Genomic DNA, 22,417 nt, shown 5'->3' on the forward strand with positions numbered 1-22,417 from the left:
AGCTGGCCAGCCTACCAAACTGAGCAATCGGGGGAGAAGGGCCTTGGTCAGGGAGGTGACCAAGAACCCAATGGTCACTCTGACAGAGCTCCAGAGTCCAGAGTTCCTCTGTGAAGATGGGAGAACCTTCCAGAAGGACAACCATCTCTGTAAAAGGCACATGACAGCCCGCTTGGAGTTTGCCAAAAGGCACCTAAAGGACTCTCAGACTATGAGAAACAAGATTCTCTGTTCTGATGAAACCAAGATTGAATTCTTTGGCCTGAATGCCAAGTGTCACGTCCGGAGGAAACCAGGCACAGCTCATCACCTGGCCAATACCATCCCTACGGTGAAGCATGGTGGTGGCAGCAGCATGCAGTGGGGATGTTTTTCAGCGGCAGGGACTGAGAGACTTGTCAGGATTGAGGGAAAGATGAACGGAGCAAAGTACAGAGAGATCCTTGATGAAAACCTGCTCCAGAGCGCTCAGGACCTCAGACTGGGGCGAAGGTTCACCTTCCAACAGGACAACGACCCTAAGCACACAGCCAAGACAACACATGAGTGGCTTCGGGACAAGTCTCTGAATGTCCTTGAGTGGCCCAGCCAGAGCATGGACTTTAACCCGATCGAACATCGCTGGAGAGACCTGAAAATAGCTGTGCAGCAACGCTCCCCATCCAACCTGACAGAGCTCGAGAGAATCTGCAGAGAAGAATGGGAGAAACTCCCCAAATACAGGTGTGCCAAGCTTGTAGCATCATACCCAAGAAGACTCGGGCTGTAATTGATACCAAAAGGTGCTTCATCAAAGCACTGAGTAAAGGGTCTGAATACTTATGTAAATGTGATATTTCTGTTTTTTATTTGTAATACATTTGCAAAAATGTATAAAAACCTGTTTTTGCTTTGTCATTATGGGGTATTTTGTGTAGATTGATGAGGGGGGAAAAAACAACTTAATCCATATTAGAATAAGGCTGTAACGTAACAAAATGTGGAAAAGGTCAAGGGGTCTGAATACTTTCCGAATGCACTGTAAATAAATATATATCCTACATATTTAGTCACAAGTTCAATAACCCCTAGGTATGTGGGGAATCCTGCAGGAAAGTCCCCTAATTAAGCTTGAAGCACCATTTTAATTCAAGCCAATTACACTCTCCTTTTGTGACTGAGGTTGGCTTTTCTGTAAACAAGCTTATGTTTTCGAGTCTACAGACACGCACTAGTCCATTTATCATTCATTTAACATGCTATTTCTCTCTGAATGGCTAAATTTTCACTTTCTCTTTTGATTTGTGCTTGTCTGTGCACCAGAGTGCCCACATACAGATGCAGTCAAAGTACTTGGCACCCTGGCACAATTCACAATTGATATATCTTTTTAAATTAAGAAATAAAAAAGGTGAAAAGATTGTGTTCACACGTGTATTTGTTTGATTTACAGCCGCACAGGACCAAGAAGAAGAAAAAAAATCTAAACTGAAATTAAGACTCTTCACAAAAATGGACTGGACTACATTATTCACAATTCTAATTCATTTGGTTAGAGGCAAGTGATTCTCGTTTACTAATTTATCTCACCTGTAGTAAATTGCAGGTGCCTACAGGGTTAAAAGTAGCCATACAACCAGTTTTTGAAAAAACCGAACATTCCGCTCCATTGACCTCCCTTGAAAAAGTGCAAGGGTGCCAGTATTTGACTGGAACTGTATACTGTGTATAAATTCCTCAATATTTGTGACAATACTTACAAAGAGTTGAATACAAATTAAGTAATATTTTCTATAACAGAAACAGACACTGTAGAAGTAGGTGAAAAAACTGCGGGGAAATTATGTTACCTCTCTGACCTTTGCAGCTGGATTTTGCAATGGACTACAAAACTGGACTACAGCTTTCCTTCAACATTTGATCCAAAGTAACTGATTATCAAGCTAAAGTCAATACCTCTTCAAAACACTGACGAGCTGTGCATATATGGACACATATTTATAAATTCAATAATGACATCCATAATATTCATCTTAACTATTATAAATTAATTTTAATTGTGAAAAGATTGAAGGCCGTTGGGCTCTCTGCTAACTACAAAGCTGACTTGCTCGTTTTCTCGAACATTTCAAAGTAGTCCACCCACAGATAAAAACAACTAACCATGCAAATAAACCCATTACACTGTAACTTGAGGTTAAACGGAGTACACTTCCTATACAGAATTGAGTCACTGTAAAATGTAGAAAAAGGCCTATTGGCCTCATGAATAAAAAGCAGATGTAGGCAGCATCTGTGATTTGTCTCAACCACAACTATTCCTATATGGTAGCCCAGTAGCCTATTGTGTAGTGACAAGATTCAATGGTGGATGTAAAGGAGAATTACATATATTGTATTAAATCATTCTACATTATTTTACAATTCTGACAGTACTTAACTATTTTCAATTAGTCCTTTGAACATTCATTTTCAGTAACACTGCTTTTAAATTCCCTATTACCTTTCTGAAAACGTAGGTCCCTATACAACAACAATGGCTTAAGCGACAATGTAAAAAAAACAAAAACAAGAAATGATTTGAACAAAGTATTAAACAGCAGAATTGAGAACTCAACAGCTGTGCTGAACGATAAAACAAAGAAAAACACAGTGACTTTGTCACAAGTAGTAAATCAGTAGCCAAATATACGTCTTAAAGGGACAAATGGCACACATGATAGGTGTATAATTAAAAGATGACAAACCTGGACGATAATAATATTTAGTGCAATACAATGTGGAAAGATGAACAAATCATGACAGCATGGTCATATTTTAACATATTACATTTGTTTGGATGAAGAATCCTAAACATCCCACTATCCCAGTTATATAAGAGAGCAAATATCATAAAACAAGAAGATAGGTCACAATCTTATTTGCAGAAAGGAAACTGAAAACAAGACCTTGCTCTCAGATAATATACTATCTCTATTAAGCGCATTAAATACTTTTTATGCAACATACTGAAAGTATTAAAACAAGTACAATCAGAAAGGCCAGAACAATACATGTAACTTCATCTGTCCAACCAACTGCTATTCTACATGGAATAATTTCCATATGTGAAGTCTAACAACAGGTCCCGATTTAATTTGAAGCAAAATAATAAAAAATAAAGCTCCCATTTGAAAAAAAAATCTGTCCCTATTAAATAAGGAATGACTTAAAGAACAACTTAAATTCATATTGCATATTTAAGTAGTGATATTGCACAAGTTACAAAAATAAGACATTAAATACTACTTGCTATACCAGTAGTAAATACAAAAATATGTTTCTTTCCATGTCTCTCAGTGCCATCTTCACGTTGGACTACATCTCCCTGTGTCCGGTACAGCGCTGCTGTATTTCAAGTTCACCCAGTACAGGCCATGTAATGAGAATTAACTTGAGTTTCTACATAGAAAACATTTGGCACCAATCCCAACTGGCCTGGGAAAAGGATGGGGTGTCTGGGTGTGGTGAGTGTTCTGGTTTGAGTTATACCTTTGTGGGCTAACCTACACATCACAATTATATGACTAGCTATGTCAGTGTGTTCCCTAGTATTACGCTTCACACTCACACTCAGTAGCTACAGTATATATGCGGGAGGGACCACTAAGTGAAGATTCTGCACTCTGTTCCCTATGCAAACACAAAGCAGGAGTAGAAGTGGGTCTTCCTGGGTCTTGTGGCTGGGTTGGGGGCTTCCGTGCCTCAGCTTCACGCAGGTTGCTGGGGGTTGGCGTGTTGAGGATGCTGAGGATGACCCAACAGTCCAATTCTCTGTTTCTGCTTCCTTTGCTCTGTCATCTAGAGGACAACACACGGGACAGGTTGCTGGGTTATTTGCTCAACTCTAATTTTCTGTATCTGTACCTCTGCTGCTCTGTCACATCTACTGGTGAGGTAAAGGTTGTCTGTGTCTGACACTAACCTACAAATAAGCTGATGCTGAGTTTCTTGTTCAGATAAAGTAAAAACTCTCCGTGCCTGCAAATGCTGCACAGCAATGAACTGAGAGCTTTTGGTTTTAACAGGAGGGTTTCAGTGTTCCATCTGAAACGTATCCTTCTACCCTTTCAGAATGTAATCTAGTCTAACAACATGTAAACCACAGTAAGCAAACAACCAGCAGTGAAACTCCAGTAAAATACATTTTTACTTTCAAGTCAGGCTCATGAGTAATAATGAAATATGTTGGCTTTCATGACAATAGGGACAATCAGTTTTAAATCAATTGAAGTATTAAAACAAACAAAACGAGTTTCCTAAAAAAGTTTTCGCAATCTTAATATTGCAAACATACAATGGCAAAGGCAATAAAAATACCCTCACAAACGCTGTTGGTCATGAGATGAGCATTATAAAGGAATTCATTATTAGATGTTGGGAAGTGCTAGAAAGAGCAGCATTACATTTTGTGAGAGAGCTATGGGGGTGGCCACTGGCTAAACTCAGTTACAGTAGAATGTGACTCTTTATTTGTGCCACAGCAAACTAATTAAATCAATTTTCGTTGGAATTATGTAACAGATGAAGCTCTTGTTTGGGCCAGTTGTTTTTGAAACAATTTTCTTGTTTGTGCCACTTTTGAGTGCTATGGAGCATGCTTAAGACCCTTCCAGGCAAGGGAGGGGGGAGGAGGCACTGCCCTGACTTCTGGGAAAATAAGACTAAAACAGTCTAATCTAAAAGCACAGTTTAGTCTGAATTTGTCTGTCAACTAAACTCCAAAAGTTAATTTTCCTATTTTGGTCTATGTTTGTGTACGTGTGAAAGGACGTGCAAAACCAAGTAGACATCAACCAATTCAGATCCAAACATCTATTTATGGAGATATTTAGTAATGAATAATCAAGAGAAAATTGTGTTTGTGCCCGAATCCAAACCTTTTAGCCACAGAACAACCATTTCCTTCTGTCTGGGTCAGAGTCTAGATAACACCCACTTCCTCATAGACACTTCTAATTTTAAATACTATTTTGTTTACAATAAACATTTTCTTGAACCGAACACAACTAATAAAGGTTTTATAATTAATGATAGTCATTGTCATTATAATAATTGTCATTATAATAATATGTTTGATATGTTAATAGGAAATAAAAGGTGTTAAGATCATCATTATCATTTTGCTAATTTACTGTAATCTGACCATGGGCATATCAAGTCTACCAGATTCATGTACATAAATATAATTACTGCATTTAAAGAAGCAGTGCTCTAGCTCTGACTAGGATGTCCACAATACAGTGTGAGCAAAGTCATTGTGGAACTAATCTTTGCTTAATGACGTAAATAAGATCAGGTTGAAGGCCACATGAGCTGCAGCATTGTGAACTATGAGTCATTGTCTTCTGCTTTCAGTAAGCTCTACACCTACAAGGCAAAGAGTTGCCATCAAACAGACCAAAAGCTACACAAAATATCGAAAAATATCGAAATAATGTAATATTTCCATAGCAATATCTATACAGACCATCATCTAGTCACAGGCAAAAGGGTCGACTCACCTGCTCCTTGAGCTCAGTCAGTTGTCCAGAGAGGTTGGAGACCAGCTTCATGGTAGACTCCAGTTTCTCCTGCAGGCTCCTGATCTCATTTTGCTCCCCGTCCGCATCGCTACAGACCAGGGACATGGCCCGCATCCGTGGAAACCAGTCAAGGTTGTGCTCCTGGTGAGCAGAGGGAGAAGAGATGTTATTCAAGCATGACTAGAACATTTGTTGAAGCGCAATACATTAGAATTCTGGTCTCTAATCATGATTATAAAATATAATGTATAGAAAACATTTGGTAACACTTTACTGTGTCCATACACTTTGAAAAAGTAAATATTGTAAAGCGTTAGCATGTATATTTAATGTACTGTCCAACATTTATCAAATAACCTACAATTTAAACATCAATAAAACATCTTTACAATTGCTTGTTCAGGGGAAAAATGTATATTTTCATCACATTTTGTCATTCATTTAATGTATACTGAACAAAAATATAAAATGCAACATGCAACAATTTCTAATTTTTTATTGAGTTACAGTTCATATGAGGAAATCAGTCAATTGAAATAAATGCATTAGGCTCTGATCTATGGATTTCACATGACTGCGAATACAGATATGAATCTGTTGTTCACAGATACCTTTAAAAATGGGCCTCACAATAGGCCTCAGGATCTTGTCAAAGTATTTCTGTGCATTCAAATACCCATCGATAAAATGCAATTGTGTTCGTTGTCCGTAGCTTATGCCTGCCCATACCGTAACCCCACCGCCACCATGGGGCACTCTGTTCACAACGTTGACTCAGCAAACCGCTCGCCCACACGACGCTATATAGGCCGGTTGGACTTACTGCCAAATTCTCTAAAATGACATTGGATGCGGCTTATGGTAGAGAAATGAACATTCAATTCTCTGGCAACAGCTCTGGTGGACATTCCTGCAGTCAGCATGCCAATTGCACGCTCCCTCAAATCTGTGGCATTGTGTTGGACATTATAGAGTGGCTTTTTACTGTCCCCAGCACAAGGGGCACCTGTGTAATGATCATGCTGTTTAATCAGCTTGTTGATATGCCACACCCGTCAGGTGGATGGATTATCTTGGCAAAGGAGAAATACTCACTAACAGGGATGTAAACAAATTTGTGCAAAAAAATGTACGAGAAATATGTTTTTTGTGCGTATGGAAAAATTGTGGGATCATTTCAGCTCATGAAACATGGGACCAATACTTTGCATGTTGCATTTATATTTTTGTTCAGTGTAATTACATTTCTGGTGAACACTTATTTCATAAAATTTCATCAATAACATGCTAATACCCTTTGATTTTCTTTGACAAAGCCTTACACATTAGTGTAAGTCAGAATGACATCAAATGTATTAGTTAGCTGAGGCTCCACTTGGCAAACAGATGCCTCTTTGATTTGTGTTTCTCTCAAATAAATCCCTCTTTGTTTGTCTGTGTGTGTGCACTTATCAAGCCTATAATAAAATTTAATAGAATTAATGTTGGGGACTTTCCATACCAGGGAGTTCAAACTCACCGAGACAACTTCCTTTAAAAAAATGATGGTCTAATTATACAATAACACAGTCATGTTGAATGTGTGAGGGCCGAATAGAGGAACATTTACTCAGACTTAACTAGCAATATAAGGCAGAGTTCCCCATTTCATTAATATGGTATATTGTTGCATGCAAACTTCCTCGTCGGTGGCAATGTTGAGTTTAACACAACACAGCCCTAAAGTGACACAATGAGAATGACTTGAATTTTCAAAATGTCACCAGTGATTAGTTTCATATCTAAATAGTTGAGGTAAGGAAACATCTCAAGTCATCTACAGTGATTTATGACTCTTTGCCTCTTTCCTCATATTTGTAAAAAGTTTCCATGCTCCTCCTCCTCCTACAGCCTACAGTACACATCAAAACACTACAGCTATCAATCAGTCAATACCTCTCAATTAATTTATTATGCTAATCTGCTCTACCAGAGTGGAATCACATGAATAAACTGACGGCTTCTAAAAATAGAAAAGAGAAAACGTTCTGTACAAGGTCTGCCCAGTGCACACAGTGCACAAACGTTTACGCGTGGAGAGTACAGTAAGTGTGACGGCCAGTCACTTCAGAGCCTTGAGACAGTGAAAGGGTTGCTGCGTTCATCCAGGCGAGCAGCAAAGGGCCACTCTGAGCACATTCTTTCAACCCTCTATCTCCTCCAGCACTGGGCCACTACATATCAATGTTATTGTGCACTGTCTGAACCTGCCCTCAAATAATCGGAGGCTGTGTGAATAGGTCTGTCTGGAGTTCCCTTCAACCAAAACACACGTGTAGACACACACCATTAAAAAACAGTCACCCATTTAGCTACATGTATGTGCACTCCCAGACCCTACAAAATAGCATTACAGTTAGCTTAACTACAGACCGAACAGTAGACTGTGTGCTTGAATAGGAGCGTGCTGGGGAGCACCTGCACTGTAGCCTGTGTCTGTTGTGAGCACAGCTGCATGGCTGCAAAAGTCCCTGGGTTTCAGTGGTGTAGTCTGAGATGCGGGGGCGAGAGTGGCGGCTGCATGGGCCACAGGCTGGTCCTAGGTCAGACAAACAGCAGGACAGGGGAATCACACAGAGACATGTACTCATTCTGAGAGGAGGAAAGGAGAGCTGTGTGCATGCTCAACGCCCCACCCCCCTCGCAGCACAATGCTGCTTTCCCGCATGTGATCATGTACATGCATACTCTGTATTGGACATCTATCTACTATAATAGACTAGAGATGCACCGACACAGTATACTAGATTCCTCTGCTAGTGTATTGCTGAATGTAGAAACAGACCCTTCAAGGGGGTCCAAGACTGTACAGCTCAGACATAATGACATTAGTAAAATCGTGTCAACATTGTTTGTCTGAAATCCATTTCTAATCAAAGTGCCCGGCTTATCTTGGATGAGAGAGGAGCAGAGATGTACAGTACAGCAAGATTGATAATCCTGCCCTTTGCCCTCTGTGTCAAGAGTCAGTTTGACAGCCCAACCCCCAGCCCCCCAAAACCCATTTTCCTTTCTCAGTGTTTACAAGTGAAAACACTTCCAGTAAGTCTCAGACCGCTGTCACCGCTGACATTAAATTCATCTTCACAGTAGCTCAATGGAAATGACGGAAATTCATTTTCCATTATTAAAACCACAAGGCCCATGACAGAGAAACAGGATGCTGTGTGGTTTTGACAGCAACAGAAACGTCACAGGCAAGCCACAGGCCACCTGACATACTGACAACCCACCACATCTACTACTCTTCCATACAAATTAAAGAAACAGATCACATTTCAAAATAAACCTAACAAACAAATAGAAACAATGTGCAAAACACAACGGGAAAGCTCCTTCTCACTGCCCTTCTTCTGAAATGCCTCTAAAGCATTCTCTTATCAATGCGATTCAAAGTTCAAATCACGATGTGGATGCATCTTGGAGCAGCGAGCATGGGCCGCAATAATAATGAGGGCAACAGATTCTGGCATACCCAAGTCAAGCACTATAAATGTAAGCCTTCAACCTGACACTTCAGCCAAAGCTTTCTGCAATTGACGTCAATCCCAGTCATTGTCAGACTTCTATCTACACCCCCTGATCTCTCAAATCCCCTCTATGCATATGAGGTGTCTTCACCACTATAGGCAGAATCATCATGAGACACTGTTATGCTTGTTAGGGTAACCAGGCAAGAAAGAAGGGGAAATGTATCAATAGAACTATTATACAATATTAAGCCTATTACACCAACATAGGGAGCCTTTTCCCCTACCATGTCAAATGAAGAAGAAAGATCTAATGTGTTGCGTTCATAGGACATCATAGGAGACTAACTAATAGGGATGTGACCGATTCCTCCACTTCTCAGATTATAAACTCAAAATTGTGTATTTTTTTATGAACCCATCCCCCTCTTCGGAGGACAACAATAACTTTTGTTTTTTACAGCTTTTTTGCTACACACATTTTACATATACGTTTGACTTACAGTGCATTCGGAAAGTATTCAGACCCCTTGACTTTTTCAACATTTTGTTATGTTACAGCCTTATTCTAAAATTGATTAAATTGTTAGTTTTTTCTCATCAATCTACACACAATACCGAATAATGACAAAGCAAAAACAGGTTTTTAGAATTTTTTGCAAATGTATTAATAATAAAAGTATAAGTATTCAGACCTTTTGTTATGAGACTCGAAATTTAGCTCAGGTGCATCCTGTTTCCATTGATAATCCTTGAGATGTTTCTACAACTTGATTGGAGTCCACCTGTGGTCAATTCAATTGATTGGACATGATTTGTAAAGGAACACACCTGTCTATTTAAGGTCCCACAGTTGACAATTAATGTCAGAGCATAATCCAAGCCATGAGGTGGAAGGAATTGTCCGTAGAGCTCCAAGACAGGATTGTGTCGAGGTACAGATCTGGGGAAGGGTACCAAAACATGTCTGCAGCATTGAAGGTCCCCAAGAACACAGTGGCCTCCATCATTCTTAAATGGAAGAAGTTTGGAACCAGCAAGACTCTTCCTAGAGCTGGCAGCCCGGCCAGACTGAGCAATCGGGGGAGAAGGGCCCTGGTCATGGAGGTGACCAAGAACCCGATGGTCACTCTGACAGAGCTCCCGAGTTCCTCTGTGGAGATAGGAGAACCTTCCAGAATGACAACCATCTCTGCAGCACTCCACCAATCAGGCCTTTATGGTAGAGTGTCCAGACGGAAGCCACTTCTCAGTTAAAGACACATGACAGCCCGCTTGGAGTTTGCCAAAAGGCACCTAAAGGACTCTCAGACCATGAGAAACAAGATTCTCTGGTCTGATGAAACCAAGATTGAACTCTTTGGCCTGAATGCCAAGCGTCACGTCTGGAGGAAACCTGGCACCATCCCTATGGTGAAGCATGGCAGTGGCAGCATCATGCCCTTGGGATGTTTTTCAGCGGGAGGGACTGGGAGACTAGTCAGGATCGAGGGAAAATTGAAAGGAGCAAAGTACAAAGAGATCCTTGATAAAAACTAGCTCGAGAGCACCCAGGACCTCAGACTGGGGCGAAGGTTCACCTTCCAACAGGACAACGACCCTAAGCACACATCCAAGACAACGCAGGAGTGGCCCATCCAGACCTCAGACTTGAACCCGATCGAACATCTCTGGAGAGACCTGAAATAGCTTTGCAGCGATGCTCCACATCCAACCAGACAGAGCTTGAGAGGATCTGCAGAGAAGAATGGGAGAAACTCCCCAAATACAGGTGTGCCAAGCTTGTAGCGTCATACCCAAGAAGACTTGAGGCTGTAATTGCTGTCTCAGAGCTCTACGGACAATTCCTTCGACCTCGGCTTGGTTTTTGCTCTGACATGCACTGTCAAATGTGGGACCTTATGTAGACAGGTCTGTGCCTTTCCAAATCATGTCCAATCAATTGAATTTACCACAGGTGGACTCCAATGAAGTTGTAGAAATCAAGGATGATCAATGGAAACAGGATGCACCTGAGCTCAATTTCGAGTCTCATAGCAAAGGGTCTGAATACTTATGTAAATAAGGTATTTATGTTTTTCATTTTTTATTATACCTGTTTTTGCTTTGTCATTATGATATATTGTGTGTAGATTGATGAGGACATTTTTGTATTTAATAAATTTTAGAATAAGGCTGTAACGTAACAAAATGTGGAAAAAGATAAGGGTTCTGAATACTTCCTGAATGCACTGTACATGCATGGCACTTTTTTACACAGTGTTCACATAACAAAAATATGTATTTGATGTCTTTTTTTTATACATATATCTATATATATAAACACATATATCCACACATATACACACATACAAGCTCTTAACTTAGTTTTTGGTAAAAGTGTTGATCCATTGATAGCCCAGAGCCTGCATGCAGACGTGCATCAACTTCTTGATGCTGGAGGGCTAACATCTAAGCTGTGAGTTCTCTAAACTCAGCTTCTTGCAGTAAATTACCATGTCTGAGCTCTGCAGAGAGCCGTGCTTCAGACACCTAATTTAGCTCCCAATCCAGAGCAAGAGGCCCCACATGATCAAATGTGTTGCATGGGTCCAGTTGTGGTTGACTGGGTCAGCTGACGGGTCAGTGGATTCTAACACACCATGTGCCCTCTCTCTAGTAGAGGTCACCTTAAATCCTCCTGTGGGCCACAATGTGTCCCTGAAAAGCTCTGTTTGGCTCAGTAGGGTCTAAGGCTAAGAGGGGGTTAGTTGATCCCAAATCAGATGACTCCTCACAAGACCTCACAGCGCAAAAGTCTACAATGTATTGGTGCTTGTGGTTTTCTGTTTCCGAAGATGTTTTTAGATTTATTCTCACCATGGGACAGAGATATTTTACTGCATGAGAAAATATATCTCTTTATCTAGTATAGTGTAGGAGCTAACCTGCATTCTCAGCACACATTTGATCAAAGCTCAGATATGTGAGCCTCTCTGATGAAGTGATGCAGAACTGCCAACTCCCTGTTCAATATCTATTTATGACCACATCCCTGCCTATCTTGATGTGTATAATCAAGAATCTCCTTAGTAATAAGCTGGCTGGTACTTTAATATGCATAGTAGTCTAGTCGTACCCTGATCATCTCAGCAACGTAGCTCTCTGGTCCCGTGTACTCTGTGGAGTCCTTCACCTTCACCAGCACTATGAAGAACAGGTAGTGCCACATGTTGTGCTCCACCTTGATGTGCTCTTCAAATGTCACTGTCTTGTTGTCAAACTTGTCCCTTTCCAGGCCTGCACACGAGGGGACACACAAAAAACTAAATTGTCAAACATGCAGACACAAATGCATGGCAGTTACGGCATTCTTCATCTGTAAACAAACAATGCATGTGTGGCAATAATGAGTCAATCATTATGAGTCTGGTGATTGTCATGACCTCAGTTGGAATGACTGACTGCACAACAATAGCACGGGGAAGCACTTCAGAAGGAGAATAGAATAGGACAAGGGTTTTAAAGCTCAACAGGTTCTCAACGTCTCACATAAACTCGTTTTTTTACATGCCCCTTTATCCTACGGGGCCAACCATACATATAATGTTTGCACACATGACTGTAGGTCGCATTCTACATAAAAGCGCCTGCAAATGGTGATTCCAAGCTCAGATTGCATCAGATGGTATCTCAGATTGTTCTGGCAATTCTCACATAGGATCTTCATCTGGAGGATGGATGTTTGAAATGCTTTTTACATTTGTATCACAAACCATTTTTGAGAAAATCATGATGAAAGTGTACATTTTAGGCCTCATGTAAGACTCTATGATCTGTGAACCATACATGATACAGACAAAATCTTGGTGTCAATATACAGTGGGGAAACAAAGTATTTAGTCAGCCACCAATTGTGCAAGTTCTCCCACTTAAAAAGATGAGAGAGGCCTGTAATTTTCATCATAGGTACACGTCAACGATGACAGACAAATTGAGAAAAAAAAATCCAGAAAATCACATTGTAGGATTTTTAATGAATTTATTTGCAAATTATGGTGGAAAATAAGTATTTGGTCACCTACAAACAAGCAAGATTTCTGGCTCTCACAGACCTGTAACTTCTTATTTAAGAGGCTCCTCTGTCCTCCACTCGTTACCTGTATTAATGGCACCTGTTTGAACTTGTTATCAGTATAAAAGACACCTGTTCACAACCTCAAACAGTCACACTCCAAACTACACTATGGCCAATACCAAAGAGCTGTCAAAGGACACCAGAAACACAATTGTAGACCTGCACCAGGCTGGGAAGACTGAATCTGCAATAGGTAAGCAGCTTGGTTTGAAGAAATCAACTGTGGGAGCAATTATTAGGAAATGGAAGACATACAAGACCACTAATAATCTCCCTCGATCTGGGGCTCCACGCAAGATCTCACCCCGTGGGGTCAAAATGATCACACGAACGGTGAGCAAAAATCCCAGAACCACACGGGCGGACCTAGTGAATGACCTGCAGAGAGCTGGGACCAAAGTAACAAAGCCTACCATCAGTAACACACTACGCCGCCAGGGACTCAAATCCTGCAGTGCCAGATGTGTCCCCCTGCTTAAGCCAGTACATGTCCAGGCCCGTCTGAAGTTTGCTAGAGTGCATTTGGATGATCCAGAAGAGGATTGGGAGAATGTCATATGGTCAGATGAAACCAAAATAGAACTTTTTGGTAAAAACTCAACTGTTTGGAGGACAAAGAATGCTGAGTTGCATCCAAAGAACACCATACCTACTGTGAAGCATGGGGGTGGAAACATCATGCTTTGGGGCTGTTTTTCTGCAAAGGGACCAGGACGACTGATCCGTGTAAAGGAAAGAATGAATGGGGCCATGTATCGTGAGATTTTGAGTGAAAACCTCCTTTCATCAGCAAGGGCATTGAAGATGAAACGTGGCTGGGTCTTTCAGCATGACAATGATCCCAAACACACCGCCCGGGCAATGAAAGGAGTGGCTTCGTAAGAAGCATCCTGGAGTGGCCTAGCCAGTCTCCAGATCTCAACCCCATAGAAAATCTTTGGAGGGAGTTGAAAGTCTGTGTTGCCCAGCGACAGCCCCAAAACATCACTGCTCTAGAGGAGATCTGCATGGAGGAATGGGCCAAAATACCAGCAACAGTGCGTGAAAACCTTGTGAAGACTTACCGAAAACGTTTGACCTGTGTCATTGCCAACAAAGGGTATATAACAAAGTATTGAGAAACTTTTGTTATTGACCAAATACTTATTTTCCACCATAATTTGCAAATAAATTCATAAAAAATCCTACAATGTGATTTTCTGGATTTTTTCCCCTAATTTTGTCTGTCATAGTTGACGTGTACCTATGATGAAAATTACAGGCCTCTCTCATCTTTTTAAGTGGGAGAACTTGCACAATTGGTGGCTGACGAAATACTTTTTTTCCCCACTGTACTCATTATAGTGTGCTCTAAAATATGGATTATGTATCAATTGAAATAATTTTTCACATTAATTTATTAAACATGAAAACATATTAATATCTCCAAACTACACTTTTTGATTTAGTAAATTTTAAGACACAGGGTTCTATTTTAACAAACCAATGGTCAAAAGCAATGGTCAATCTTAGGGCTGGTGGTAGCGCTATAGGTCTGGGGGTGTTTCAGAAATATTCTTGCCATTTTCACTGCGGGAATTATGAGTGCAATAGCTGGTGGTGGCACGAAAGGGCTGGGTTTTGATGAATAAATAAATTATAGGTGTGTCGAGGGCTTGGCCACTCACTGGCCAAATCAATCAATTAATGGCTTAAAGGGAAATATATAAAAAATTCAACTTCATATTCATCATCTCCAGCACCACCCCAACATCAACATATGTGCAAATGGTGCGTTTCTATGTTTTGTAATAAAAAAGATAAGAGGAAGATAAGTGTTTCCAATGACATTATTAACCAATTAGTAGGCAATTGGTTGGCAATGCCTACTCATAATTGGTTAAAATCACATGATGCACACCGATGATGTCATTGGAAATACTAATCTTCCTCTATCTTTTTTACTACAAAACATAGAAACGCACCATTTTCACATGTGACCCGTTTCAGGAAGCTAGGCGTATGTCACAAGTCACTACTTCACAAGAGAGGCATTTGAATGTCTTTGCAGCAATGCCTTCTGGAACATCTGAACTTTCTTGTGCCTTACTAACAAACTTGTATTCCATCTGTAAATACGAATAAAATTATAAAATTACGAGCCTAGTTGGTTTAGCCACGGAAAAAGACAGGAACCTTCCTGCTAGCCATGATTGGCTGAGATAATGGATGTGCTGGACATGCCGGGAGATGACTTTGGATTGGTCTGCGATGTAGCATGCTTCTGTCTATAATGTGAGCTGTTCAGTATGTGTTGATAATCCTTTCTACCGCAGCTTTTTTGAAAGATATAACGTTAGCCATCGTGAACTACAAAAGTTTTGCTACTTTTCTCAACAACATTGATGCCCTGAATTTAGCAGGTACTAATGACAAATCAGTTGGAAAAAGTTGTGATGGGCTACTTTCTGGACACGACACAGTCAGTGTGAACCGGAGTGACTTGACACAACGCTGGACAAACAAGATATAGCTACAAACAAAATTAAGTTAAATGGTTCCATTCTGCTGTGAAACTTTCATCCATGTATACGGGTAAGAGTCCAGCTACATTTTCAGATATTATATGTTTCTAATTTTGTCAGAAGGTCGTTTTCATTGCAAGGTAAAGCGTACTGTTCGCTAGCTAGCGAACGTTAGCTTGCTGGATCGCTAGCTAACGTTCCGCTAATGTTACGTGTATGATCTGTGTAGTAATATTATTTGAATCAGAAATCTATTTGCATTGCTAATTATAGCCTAATGTTAGCTAGCTAACATTTAACCTAGTTGGTTAGCTTTAGCTACCTGCAGATTCATACTACAGCAGCTGTATGACAATCTGTTTGTATTGGTAGCAGTATGAGTTGGGATTATGCCGGTTCATTGTTTAGCTAGCTAGCTAGCTACATGTCTAAACAAAAAACTCCACTTCGCCAGATGATTACATGATCCATCAAGTTAGCCAGGAGTGTCTGGGGGTGATTAAGGCCATCTATTGTATTTAATGAACATGTGTACATGTCTAGACATTTCTTTCACATAATCCATCAATTTAGACAAGTGTGTCTGGGTAAGCGATATCTAATAATTATAAAAAATGTATAAAATATTTTTATCTTGACACTTTCTGTTTTTGATATTGCTACTATGAAAATATGTAAGTAACCATTTCACTGTATCATTTACACCTTCTGTATCCTGTACATGTGACAAATAAACATATATTTTATTTGATATAGTGTTTGTTTACCAGAGACAGTAATGTGATGAACAACATGACCTGCACCAAAGTCAGATTAGGATATAGGCCAAGTACCGTAATTTTCGGACTATAAGCCGCGCCTTTTTTCAAATTTTTCGACCCTGCGGCTTATATAACGGTGCGGCTAATCTATGGATTTTTACAGCTAACGGCCACTAGAAGACCTCCTAAATCTATGGATTTTACAGGTTACAGTCCACCAACTTTAACTCTATGGGCTCTATGACCGGTCCGCGCCCCCCACCTTTAAGCGGCGGGCTCCAGCTTTCCGGCTGGAGGCCGGAAAAGAGTGAGACCGGTAGCGCGCAAAAGTGGAACCGAGAGTGGTACGAGAGACAGAACGAGAGACAGAACGAGAGCAAGACAGACAGACATTACGAGAGCGAGACAGTTTGTCTCTTTCCCGACAATCCCCTCTGTGCACGAACCCTTACATATGGTAATTAAACATTAAAACACCTGCGGCTTATAGTCCAGTGCGGCTTATATATGTACACATCATTCAATATCATTCAATTTAGCTGCTGCGGCTTATACTCCGGTGCGCCTTATAGTGCGGAAAATACGGTACTAGAAAAGTGTATTTTTACCTGGAGTTTCCTTATTGTAGGCTACTACTTTTACCACTTTTAGTCTTGAAATCGTTCGTTGTTTACTACTATACTCACTCTGTTTAGCACATGGCCTCACATGTGAATCCTTAAAGAGATGGGTGGGGCTAAGGCTTAAGAGGGTGTGAAAGATGCTGAATGGGTGTAGACAAAGAAGAGCTCTCCTGTAGGCATACCAAAACATTCAAAGGCCATTTTCTCAAAAGTGGGGTTACAAGTTTATCAACTTTCGAAGCATAAATACTTTTCCAATGTTCCTCAACTGCAGAGTATGATATACCATTTTCTAGCTCTGAGTCTCTACTTTTATCCAATGTAAAAAAAAAACAGGACCGAATCCAGGTGGTGGGTTACATATGTTGATGTTGGGGTGGTGCTGGAGATGATGAATATGAAGTTTAACATTTTTGAAATATCCCTTTAATACTGTATTCCATTGTCTCAAGTTCTGTATGTTGTTGACAATATTTGCGTTGTCATCAACTCCAATTCGTCTTGGGGTACAGAATATTATCTTCCTAGTCCATTGTGGATTGATACAGTTTATAAACGAGCATAGGCTACAGTAACGAGTAATAGCAACAGTAAAACAAAATCATCCAGTGTTTGCTGAATATGTTTGGAGTGTTGACAGTCAACGTTGATGTAATTGGCTTCAACTAGTATAGTCCTTTACGCATCACACTTCTCAAATAAAAAATACTAGGCTCCCGTAAATTCTATATGTGTGAGGCACTTTATCAATAAGCAAGATATAGCCTAGGCCTACCGTTGATATGGTGTTATAGGACTGAATCATTTGAATATGTTTGGAGAAGCGCATCTTTGGAAATAGGGATGATACAGGATGAATGGAGTCACCTATGCACTGCAGGTAGGCCTATGTGAATAGTGAACAATGCAAAAGCATGACGGCAAAAGCCTCACGAGTAGACCATTTAGAAACCTTTTATGGATGGGCTACTATGCTAATGCATGGCCAGGATAAGAAAGATACCAGATGCATTGCTGTTGAACCAGCTTTTGTTATAGTAGGGTAAGGGTAGCCTATAAGGGCTTCTTTTTTTAATCAAATTAAACAGAAAACAAGCAATTGTTACAGGGAAATAACAAATGTTTCTAAATATGAGTGTCACCGGATCATATCAACTCTCGTTTCATGATGGGCATATAACCTACTTGGAGGGTTTTTTACGCACATCCAAAATAACAACAGGAGCTGGCTAAAATAATGTACAATAGCCTACATAGATAAAAAGGGGATGCTCCCAGACTTGATATTTTAATCAAGCGTTGGTGATTAAGATTTATTTCAAAGCAGTCTCACAAGCCAAACCCTTTATTGATAGTCTTGACTACTTGGCGAATGCATTTGGCAGGACAAAAAAAACTGCCTTCATTGAGAGGGGAAGCTATGCTTGGTTTTTAATTAAATGAAAGAAAATGGGAAAAAACATTAGTTTTTTATGTTTCTAAATACAAGGTTTACGACTCTTGTTCCATGTGTATATGGGCACTGTGCATCACGGCTGGATTGGCTGCGCTTCCGCTGTCAAAATCCATGCCATAACCAACCGTGTTACCTGCTAAGACTAGCTTTTGGTTGGTCTTAAATATCCTCACCAGTGCTTCCTGAAATTGGCACTTTGGCGCACATTTGTAAGGACACACCTCAGATATTTCCAACCCTCCCACCTCAGAACAAGCGAGCTCATTTAAGACGGGTAAATTACCAATCCTGGCACTAGGGAAATAGAAGAGTGCCAGCTTTAACAGGTCAGTTGCAAATTAGTGTGTGTTTGACCATTGCGCTGGCTTAATGGCAGCCGAAAATAGAGCCCATATTGTTTGGAACTATATAAATCTACAAGTACATCACGTTTCCAGAATGGGCTCTCTGCTAATTCTGAAGGTATGATCAATTTAGCGTTATATGTTGTATGTGTTGTAAATTAAAAATTAAATAAAAAAAAGTATGATCAATTATTTGAGCACCACCAACACAGTGAATGGGAAAATGGATTCAAAGGGAACTCCCTCTGCTGGTGACTTGCTGAATGTGCAATCCTAAAGGAGGTCTGTGATTGGTTAATGACATATCATGTCAATTTCTATGTATAAAATGAATCATATGATAAAAGTACCACTCTGGAAATTGTACTTGTTTGAAGAGTATATTGTTACAAACAATATGTCTAAAAATAAGCTAAATAAAAAATTGTAGTTTTGAGATATTAATATTTTTAATGTTGAATAAATGAATGTGAAAATGTGTATTTCAGAATCTAGGCATACTCCATATTTGAGAGAACACTATAAGGAGTATAATGCACCAAGATGTTTTATGTCTGTATCATGTACGGTTCACAGATAATAGGGTCTTACAGGAGGCATGTATGTATAGGTCTAAAAAGGGCCTAAGATGGCCAATTTCATAATGATTTTCTCCAATAAATTGTTTGTGATACAAATGTAAAAAGCATGTTAAACATCCTTCCTCCTAATGAAGTTCCTATTTGAGAATTGCCAGAACAATCTGAGATGACAAACATATTTTCTGCTCCCACTGGCTTGGAATCATCCTATAGTATTACTCTGATGTGCTTTTAATCCATCTTTATGTCATAACACCAACCAGTTACAATCATGCTTGCAATATCTAACATTGAATGGAAAATGTCTAAAATGGATAGGCTACAGTAACTAAGGCTACAGTAATAGCTTGTGTATGGTGATGTGATCCAGTACATTGCCATTGCATTGCACAGCACACCAACATGGTCAAGAACCTGCATTGGCAACAGGAGGAAGTTACTCCTCCACATCAGCCATGACTAACCATTCAGGTTCTGGGAAGAGGAGGCGTTGTGTTGTTTACACTGCTGAGCAAAACAGCCCCCATTCTTCCACCGGCCAGCTGTGAGGCATGCAACATTAACAGCCTCAGACAGACTTAAAGTGCAGGTTGAGACCACTCATCTGCAGTGTCTGTTCATCCTCCTCCAACGCTCACTGCACTGCAAGCCTAATGTGAAATAGCACTGCTTCTGACTCTACAGACCACAACCACTAGTCATTCCAACCCTAGCTCAAATGGTAGCTTAGCAGACAGTCTCATGCCGAGCGTCAGCCCACTGATCACTAGCTTTGGACACAGGCCAGAAGAACCGAGCCAGGTCCAGGTAGGGCCACTCACCGCAGATGAAGCATGTCGTCTTCAGGACTTCCTCTTTTTTTTGCTTTTCACTCCTGAGGTCGGCGAAGGTGTCGATGATGACTCCGAAGATGAGGTTGAGGACGATGATGATGACCAGGAAGAAGAAGAGCAGGTCGTAGATCACCCTGCCAGCAAACAGAGGCTCCTACCAAAGACACAGAAGATAGAAAACCATTTGATAACACACACCAACACATTTCAACTAGTCAACTATCAAAGACGACTGCAGCTAAGAAACATGACTGCAGCAAAATTGTCCCCTGTTGATTAGCAATAGCAATAATTGAGATTGAGATTGTAGTGAAGCTAAAATGTTGTTTCTTCCCAAGTCTGGACCTGTGGGACATGTAAATTGTTTTTGGTGTTGTTAGGGCTGTGACGATTATGGAATTTTGGGTAACGATTATTTGTCATGCAAATGGTCACAATTATTGTCATAATTGTCATTTTTGTTGAAAAATGTTTTGAGCTTGTAATGTATCTTTGAAAACAAGCTACGAATACAACACAGCTTTGGTGACACCCCTGTCTTAAACACCAATGGTTTTGACCGCTTGGAACCTTTGGAAATGAAGCTTCTCCTCCCGACCGTACCGTTCTGCTCGTAAAACAATTACCAACTTTACCCACTTCATGTAAAAACTGCTATTGGGGAAACTAGTATATCTACTTCAATATAAAGTTGAATCCACACTTCTCCTAAAATGAATGTAATAAGACGATTATTATTATTATTATTATTATTACTTCACGGTTATTGTCCATAATTGTCAGTTACACAATTATCCTATAATTGCCAGCCCTAGGTGTTGTGTTCAACATGGGCATTTGTGTACCTCTTTGGATGGCTTCCGCAGGACGTCCCCCACACCACCTCCACTCCTCAGGCCGTGACTCAAGACAGTGACAATACACATGAGCAGAGAGTCACATGACCGCTCCTTGTCCTCGATCACTACCGCCGACGGCTGGGTGGCTATGGCAGCTACAGAGGGACATCAGGGACATGTATTGCACATAGTGTATATCCACAACAAATCCACAAAACCTTTTTATCCACATCCTCTAATTCACATCCACATTTCTCATATACCAGACCTCATAGCAAATTCTGTCTTAATTAGGAAAATGTTGTGCAAACAAAACATTTCACTCAAAATAAACGTGTAAAACAACCCTCCCAATACCAGCCTCTTCCCAGCACAGGAACCACTGACAATACCAATGTGACCCTCCCAAACTGTTCTCACAAAACAACAAGTCACCAGACTAGCATCATTAATTTGGGTGGTGGTGATGGTGGCGAAAGCCTACATGAGGTCTGAACCCAGATGCCCCAGAGCCTGACAAGGTTCATACAAGGTTGTCTGAGCACATTAAGGCAGCATGTAGGTCGTCTTTGATTTGGGAGCTTTTTCTAAAGAAGTCTTACAAGGTCCGTTAGAATGCCTGGATCCCAACTTGCTGCCCCCTGCACCCTCTCAGAGCAAACCCGTCGACCTGCCCTGTGCCTGATGGCAATTAACCCCTGACCTCTCCTCCCCTTCCCTTCCTCTGGAACCTGGTCCTCCAGCATCAGACACACACGGCAGGGCCTAAGTCCCTGTGTGCTTCCCCTAGCCCGGCCAGGCCCAGGCTAGCCCAGGCTAGGGATTGGCATTTTAAATGTGTTGAATGTTTAAGTGCTCGCATTATTAATTTTTCAGAGTACTCAAATTGAGAAAAATATACTATTTTTAGAACACACGGCCTGCACTGAAAAAAAAGATGTGTGCATTTATCTACATTTACATTTTAGTCGATGCTCTTATCCAGAGCAACTTACAGGAACAATTAGGGTTAAGTGCCTTGCTCAAGGGCACAGACAGATTTTTCACCTAGTAGGCTCGGGGATTCGAACCAGCAACCTTTTGGATACTGGCCCAGCACTCCTAACTCCTAGGCTACATGCCATTTATCTAAATTATATGCCAACTGTGCACAACAATGCCTAATTTATCATAACCATTACAGATAACAAATCCTAATTGCAAAAATGTCCCCATATGTGACTCGTTTCAGGAAACTAGGCATATGTCGCGCGTCACTGCTTCACAGGAGCGCCATTTGAACGTAAACCTTTTTTTTAAGCAAAATG

General features: G+C 40.6%; 1 protein-coding gene across 5 annotated transcripts in view; it reads right to left on the reverse strand.

The window, feature by feature from the left end:
- Positions 1-2,006: 2,006 nt before the first annotated feature.
- The window catches only part of itpr1b (inositol 1,4,5-trisphosphate receptor, type 1b), a 169,337-nt gene continuing 148,926 nt past the window's right edge, over positions 2,007-22,417 (reverse strand). For all 5 annotated transcript variants that reach the window (XM_041892498.2, XM_041892501.2, XM_041892500.2 and 2 more), the window contains 5 exons: positions 21,117-21,265; positions 20,260-20,425; positions 12,171-12,331; positions 5,523-5,684; positions 2,007-3,819 (listed from right to left, as the gene is read on the reverse strand). In XM_041892498.2, the coding sequence (XP_041748432.2) occupies positions 3,730-3,819; positions 5,523-5,684; positions 12,171-12,331; positions 20,260-20,425; positions 21,117-21,265 (728 nt within the window). In that variant the 3' untranslated portion in view covers positions 2,007-3,729. The remainder of the gene's footprint in view (positions 3,820-5,522; positions 5,685-12,170; positions 12,332-20,259; positions 20,426-21,116; positions 21,266-22,417) is intronic.

Source organism: Coregonus clupeaformis, chromosome 12 (assembly GCF_020615455.1).
Source record: "Coregonus clupeaformis isolate EN_2021a chromosome 12, ASM2061545v1, whole genome shotgun sequence".
NCBI lineage: Eukaryota > Metazoa > Chordata > Actinopteri > Salmoniformes > Salmonidae > Coregonus > Coregonus clupeaformis.